This window comes from Cucurbitaria berberidis, assembly GCF_010015615.1.
Source record: "Cucurbitaria berberidis CBS 394.84 unplaced genomic scaffold K460scaffold_13, whole genome shotgun sequence".
Lineage (NCBI taxonomy): Eukaryota > Fungi > Ascomycota > Dothideomycetes > Pleosporales > Cucurbitariaceae > Cucurbitaria > Cucurbitaria berberidis.
The window spans coordinates 1-7,398 of record NW_024468947.1 but is presented as its reverse complement, the minus strand read 5'-3'; the positions used below and the strand labels follow the sequence as shown (position 1 = coordinate 7,398).

The following is a 7,398-nucleotide window of genomic DNA, read 5'->3' as shown; positions in this document are numbered from 1 at the left end:
CTAGTAACTTGTAGGTTACTAGACGCTTTATTTATTTTAATTCCACTGTCTAGTAACTTGTAGGTTACTAGACGCTTTATTTATTTTAATTCCACCGTCTAGTAACTTGTAGGTTACTAGACGCTTTATTTATTTTAATTCCACTATTTAGTAACTTGTAGGTTACTAGATGCTTTATTTATTTTAATTCTACTATCTAGTAACTTGTAGGTTACTAGACGCCTTAATTATTATTATTTGCTATTTTCTTTTCCTGATTTTGTGGCCTGCTATTTGAAACAGGTTTGCTTTTTTAGAATTTATATTCTAGATTTTTAAACAACTTTTTTACGCAATAAAAACTATAAAAAAAAAACTACTACTTCCTAAGCATTTTGTTTCTGTCCCTTTTGCCGACTTGCTTAGTTTAAGCAGTTAGCTCCTCTAATTTAAGTAGCTAATACTGCTTATATTAAGTAAGTAACTTTTTTAGTTTAAGTAGGTGCCTAAAACGCTTTAAGAGTTTAAGTAGGCATTTTTTTACCTAGTTTAAGGGGTTGGGGCTTTAAACCTATAATACTTTCCCTTTTTTTTGCTGCAAACTTTGCTGCTTTTTAACAAATAAAAAGAGTTATATATTTTATATTTAACTAAGCTAGCGGCGGGCTTATATTTAGTAGCTTGTAATAATAAAGCTACTTAACTACTTATATAATTTAGCTAAATAACTAAGTCGTCTGCAAAAGATTTAATCCTATATACTATATAATTACAATACGCCGGCTAGCAGCTTTAACTTTAATAAAACTGCTAATGCCAGCTTAGTAAAGTTTTAGGCCAAAAGCTTATTTGTATTTAATTAGTATAAGCAGAAATTACTCTATTTTAGTATAAATTCTAATTTAGAGGCGTTTAGCTATAATTTAGCAAATAGTAGCTTTGCAGCAATGCCTAGTTAAATAGCTGCAAAAACTAATTATTTAAAACTGCAGTTCCTTTTGTACTAAGCAGTATTATTATTAGGGCAAAGTTATTAGTAGGGTAAAATTAACCTGTTTTATAACAGTCTAAACCTAGCTTATATTTTCTATTAGTAGGTAAACAATTTAATGCTTACCAAATTCTGCTTTAGTATAATAGGAAGAGCTAATATTAAAAAATTAAAAAGCAATATTGCTATAAACGCTTAGCTACTATAAACTAGTTATTTTTGTAGTAATTTTTTTAGCACTTTTAGCTTTAAATTTTGAGGGACTAAAGGATCGATAGGCTACACTTTTATAATTTGTATTTATACTAAAAATTAAAATTAAGAGGACTTTTGCCTTTTTGCTCTACTAGAAATTTCTATTTTTTATAAGTCCCCTTTAGGACACTTGTATTATAGTTTAACAAATGTGCTGCCCTAACTAAACTTTTTACTTAATAATATTTTTAACCTAGATTAGCCTATAAAGGACTTTAATGCTAGAAGTTAAGTAGTAAAGCCTAGTTCTACTTTATTAAATAAGTAAAAAAACTATAAAAGTAGTGGTATTTTACTAGCGCCAAAGCTCTTACTTATTCTATACTTTTTATATCTTTTCACAATGTCAAACTAAAGTTAAGCTTAATAGGGTTTTTTTTTTCTGCTAATTTAGCTAAGCCTGTTCCCTTAGCTGTAGTTTTACTAAATAGTAAATAGAAATAGTAGGAATTTTATTAATTTATTTATGCGTATTACTAATTAAATAATAAAGTATTTAGCTACTTTAAAAAAGTTATAGTTACTCCTGCTATTTACCCGCGTTTGGTTGAATTTCTTCGCTTTAATATTTAGAGTACTAGGCAGAAATTATATTATATTAATACTATTTTCTGGCTATTATAATGCTATATTTTAATTAAATAGTTAGATTCCTTTTATTTATACTAGTTTTAAGTTAATTGTTAAACGCATGCTAAATAGCTAAAACCTGCTAAAAGTGCTTGCATTCTAGTGCTAAAAAGCGCCTACTTTGCAGCTAGTGCTTTTCTGCGCTAGAAGTTTTTCCCCAAAGCCTAATATACTTAATTTTTAGAGCTAATCCTTTTTTTAAAGTTATAAATTTATTTTGCTAACTTCTTTTATTTACATTGTTTTATTAACTAGAGGCTTTTTATTTTAGAGACCTGCTACAGTTATAAGTACAACCTAGTATAAAAACTATTTTTTTAAGTAGATTTTTAAAGCTTATTAAGAGCGCACTAAACGCTGCAAAAGTACAGCGCTTTTTTAGCTATTAAACTTTAGCTCTAGACAAACTAATTTTAGGGTTATAAACTGTTAAAAAAAAAAGAGAACTTTTTTTAAAGCTTTTGCTAAAGTCTCTGCTTTTAGTTGCGTTGCTGCAAAAAATTTATATCTAAGTACTAGAATATTAACTAGCTTCCCTTTTAAAGGCGCGGCGCAAGCGCTAATATTAAAATAGAATTATTTTATTTTTTAAAATTAACTAACCTGTATCTAACTACTATTTATATAGAATTTTTCCTTACTTTAATTTTTAAAGTTTTTATTTAAGTATTTGCTACTACTACTAAGATCTGCACTAAAAGCTATTTAATTTAGAGTTACCCCTAAAGCTTTATTATAAGCTTCTACGCCTACCTACTTACTAGGGCTTAAATCTTGCCCTAGTAGCAGAGTATAAGTAACATGCTTAAGCGCTATTTATTTTTAGAGCTAGTTTATTTAGCAGGTAAGTTATTATATACTTTTTAGTAGATTTTAACTTCTATAGCTACTGTCCTACTGTTTAGATAAACTAACACTTTTTGTAGTATCTAATAAGTATATATTCTAGCATTTTAACCCTGCGTTTGGTTTATTTTGCATTACTAGTTCTGCTTACTAAAAATAGCTTACTAGTAATAGTATATTTAAGTATTTATATTTAATTAAGTAATAAGGACTTTTTACATATTTAAAATTTAAGAATAAGTAAAAGTTGTTTTAACTTCTAAGCCTTTAATTATTCGCTTTACCTTATAAAACTAAATATATTACTACTATTTTAAAAAAATTTTTAGCAGGAACTAGCTACTAAATAGTTTAATTAGTTTTTCGCCTCTATACTTAAATTTAACAATTAATTTATACGTTAGAACTGCTGCAAACTTTTACTAGAATTTTTTTTAGCTTTACTCTATTCAAATATAGTTTACTATTTTTTAAGTTTTAACAGCTATGCTCTTACTTAAATCTATTTAAAAATATTAGGATTAGTTAATAGTGTACCCTAAAAAGGATTTTACTTCTATTTACTTTTATTACGCATTTGGGCTTAATACCCAAATACTTGTATAAATATTAGACTTTTTAGTTTGTATTTTAAAACAGGCTGCTTATAGCTATTATACTAGCATCCTAGCAAATGCGCGGACTTTAGTCTAGGCTAGTTGTATATTACTTTTTTTATAAAGCTTCCCTAAAAAAAAGTATATAATAGAAGCTTTTATCTAACTACTTAAACTAATACTAGCTTGCTTGCAAAAAAGTGCACTAAGTAAAAGCTTAAATAAGCAACTATAGGCAAGTTTAGCTGCAAGCGCTTTTTTTTTAATAATTTTACGTACTATTTAATTCTTTTTCTAAAGTGCTTTTTATTTTTTAATTACTCTACTTGTGCGCTATTAGTTTCTAGCCAGTATTTAGCTTTAAAAAAAATTTACTTTTTATTTAAAACTATATTCCTAAATAATTTAACTTGTTAAAAGGGCTTTATATAGCAAAGGTTAGTAACTATATATAGGATTTTTACCCTTTATAACGTCCTATTCTAAGGAACTTAGACTACTACTAATACTAAAGCGCTTTCTGCAAATTACAACTTAGATTCTAAAAGAGCTAGATTTTAAATTTAAGCTAATGCCGCTTTACTTGCTGTTACTAGGGCAATTTTTATTAGTTTTTTTTTTTCTATTTATTAATATGCTTAAGTTTAGCAGGTATTTCTACTTAATTTAAAGTTAAAAGCAAAAGTATAAGCTTTATAGATGCAAGCATTTAAGCTAAAAAACGCAAAATATGCTACGCTCTAAAGCAAGTATGCTAGCTGCTAATTGCTTTAAAGTAAGTCCTGCGCATAAAATAGGGACAAATACCTAATACTAAGTAGAGCTTAAAGGTATAAATAATACTTAAATAAGCATGCCCTATAAAATACTAAAAAGTATAATGTGCGTTTAAAAATTTAATAATTTACTAAATTCTGCAATTTATACTACTTTTTGCATTTTGCTGCGTTTTTTATTAATGCTAGAACTAAAAGATCTATTGTTAAAAGTTGTAATTATTATATATTTTCTAATACTAATTGCAATTACAAAAAGTTTTTATAGTATTCTATTAGCAGGCAGAGCCTGCTGAGGAAATAAATAGTATACAAAAAATAAAAGTTTAAATAGAGACTAAAGTTTCTCTAAAAATTAGTAATAATCTTTCCGCAAGTTTACTTATAGAAACTTTATTATAACTTTTACTTTTTTTAAATAACTAAATTTAACAAACTTTTTAATTTAGAGTAGTTATTGCTAACTTCCTTAAGCTAGTCCGAAGGCCTTACTAAGCTATTTAATTAGTAGTAGTAATAAGCAGTATATATAAAGGGCAGAAATATAATTAATATATACTAATAACACGCGCTTACTAGGCATTTTTTATTAAAAAGTAATAATTGCAATACTCTATCCCTAGCACAATAAAATTTAATAAGATTACCTAAATTTTTTAGCTAAAGTAAAGAATTTATTAGCTCTATTAGTATAGCGCGTGTGCGGCCTAGAATATCTAAAAGTATTATAAACTTATTATTGCTTTAAACTTTTATTGGCTTAAGCTAATAGTTTTTTTAAAAAGCTAGCAACTAGCTAAAGCTAGCTTAGCTATTTAGCAAGTTAAAATTTTATTTATTATTATAATTAAGTAGACAAATTACTCTACTAACTAAAAATAGCTATGTACTACTACCTAAAAAATCAAAAAAAAGCTCTTAATCTGTTAATTTTTATTTTATCTAAACTTAGTAAGTTTCCCTATATTAAGTTAAATTAAGCTATAGGCTCTACGCTTAGTAGTGCTTTTCTGTTAATTTTTTTAAGTTTTAGCCTTGCAACTATACTCCCCCTAAAACTCAAAAACTTTAATTTCTTATAAAGTACTAAGCGAGTCAAAAAAAAAAATATTGCTTAATTTCTAGTTAGTATAGTTTACAGTTAAAACTATAATAGTATCTAATTATCTTTAATTCCCTAACTTTTATTTACTAATTAATAAAAACATTTTTAGTAAATGTTTTTGTAGTAGTTAGTTTTTAATAAATCCAAAAATTTTACTTCTAACAATTAAATACTAATGCCCCCAACTATTTTTATTAATTATTATAGTAGTCCTAAAAACTAACAAAATAGAACTGCATATTCTATTTTATTATTTTATGCTAATATATTTGAGCAAAAGCCTGCTTTAAATATTTTAATTTTTTTAAAGTAAAAGTTCTAGTCCCTAATATACCTAGTAAAAGGCATAAAGTTTTCTAAAAAGAAGGCCTAGCTAAATAAGTATATACAGTAAAGTAAACCTGCTAGCTAGACCTAAGTTTTAACTATAAGCTTTTTAACTGCAATAACTTTAATATATGCTATTAGAGCTAGAATTACCGCAGCTACTAGTACTAGACTTGCCTTCTAATTATTCTTTATTAAAAAGTTTAAATTATACTTATTTTAATTATAAAACCCAAAAGAGCCCTGTATTAGTATTTATTATTACTACTTTTCTATATTAGGATTAGGTAATTTGCGCGCCTACTATTTTTTTTAAATATAGTAGCTATTTTTTAGGCTTTTTTTCTAGAATTAAACTCTAATTCCCTATTACTTATTAAAACTATAGTAAGCTAATACTTTACTATTAAAAGTTAATAAAGTAGAAATTTAAATAAACTGTTGCCAGCGCAAGGCTATATAATCTATAAAGTTATTATAAATTACTAAAAAGCTCTAAAGGGCGTTAGTTTTTTATTTAATAAATATACTTTTTTTAAAGTTAGGGTTTTTAGCATGTATTAGCTCTAGAATTACTATAGTTATTTAAGTAGTAAAGTACTATTAAATAAATAATAACTAATTTAATAAGCTATTCGCAGTTTTATAGTATAATTGCTTATATTTAAATATATATAGCTTAATTTTTAAAACAAGCATATAACTATTAGCAGAATTAACTAGGTAACAATCCTACACCTAGGCGCACAAAGCACGCAGGCACAAATTTTCTAGAAAAAGCAAAAAATACTAAGTAGGTAGCTGCACAAAGCAGTGCTAGCTGCTTACTATAAAAGTATATAGGGCACTAATACTATAAGCAACTAATTTAGTTGCTTTTACTAAATTTTTTAAAGTGCAGTCTAAAATAAGGTATTACTAGTATTGCTGCTAAAAAAGACCCGCACTATATGCACTTTAGGAAAAAAAAACTTATAATTACTTTATTACGCACGCAAGCGCAGATATTTAGTAAAAATATTTTTAGAAATTTAATAAATAATTAGCAAAGCTAGCTATCTACAAACCCTAAATAGTGCTTATTTGTAAAAATAAATAGGACTTTAGGTATTAACTGCAAAAACAAGTGCAGCGCTAAGGCGTTACTTTGTAATATAGGCTTTAGCTAACTTAATTAAGCAAAAAACAGCTGCTTAGCTTCTAATATTGTGCTAACTAGAATAAATATTGCTAGCTAATATTTAGGAAATAGGGCGTGCAAATATAAAACTATAAATACGCAAACTGCCTACTAACAATGCCTAAGCTATTACTAAAAAGTAGTAGAGAATAAATGCAGGCAAAATAGTTTTTAAGCTACTTTTCTTATACTATGCACTTTACTAATAGCTAGCCTTTAAGTATAAAAAGCTTTTAAAAGCCTTTTTTATGTGCAAAACTAATAAGTACTAGTACGCTTATTAATAAAGCACTTTATAGCAAGTAAATTAACCTAATTAAAAGCCTATTATTGCTACTATAAGGAAAGAAAAATAGGCAGAGGGACTAGCATGCCAGCTCTATTTTTAGGTAGAAGCTTATTTTATACTCTACTACTAACTATTATTTATGCTTTAACGCCCTTAAAGCTTACTGCAAATAGTAGTAGACAAAATAGTTATGTTTTTAAAAACCTTAACTGCCCTCTTTATATAGTATATAAAAGTAATTAACTCCAGTTTTTGCGTTGCAGGGTAGATATAGCAGAAAATATATTAGAGTTTAAATTTTTACTAGTAAAATCGCAGAGACATACGCAGCGCTATATAAACTATAAACTTATATTTGCTAATTTACGCAATATAGTTGTTTTTATTTTCTAGAAAATATTTTTAGTTATAGAGAGTATAGAAA

General features: G+C 26.4%; 3 protein-coding genes across 3 annotated transcripts; 2 read left to right on the top strand and 1 right to left on the bottom strand.

Annotated features, from left to right (window-relative positions):
* Positions 1–1,295: 1,295 nt before the first annotated feature.
* Positions 1,296–1,663, top strand: K460DRAFT_297936 (uncharacterized protein; the record flags this gene model as incomplete). The annotated part of the gene is made up of 2 exons (XM_040929739.1): positions 1,296–1,376; positions 1,511–1,663. Coding segments are annotated over 2 exons (234 nt in total), but the record flags the coding sequence as incomplete, so codon positions are not given.
* A 454-nt stretch (positions 1,664–2,117) lies between these two features.
* On the bottom strand, positions 2,118–2,357 carry K460DRAFT_297925 (uncharacterized protein; the record flags this gene model as incomplete). The annotated part of the gene is given in 2 exon segments (XM_040929737.1): positions 2,118–2,228; positions 2,247–2,357. Coding segments are annotated over 2 exon segments (222 nt in total), but the record flags the coding sequence as incomplete, so codon positions are not given.
* A 1,195-nt stretch (positions 2,358–3,552) lies between these two features.
* Positions 3,553–3,714, top strand: K460DRAFT_297940 (uncharacterized protein; the record flags this gene model as incomplete). The annotated part of the gene is made up of 1 exon (XM_040929741.1): positions 3,553–3,714. A coding segment is annotated over one exon (162 nt), but the record flags the coding sequence as incomplete, so codon positions are not given.
* Positions 3,715–7,398: the final 3,684 nt, after the last annotated feature.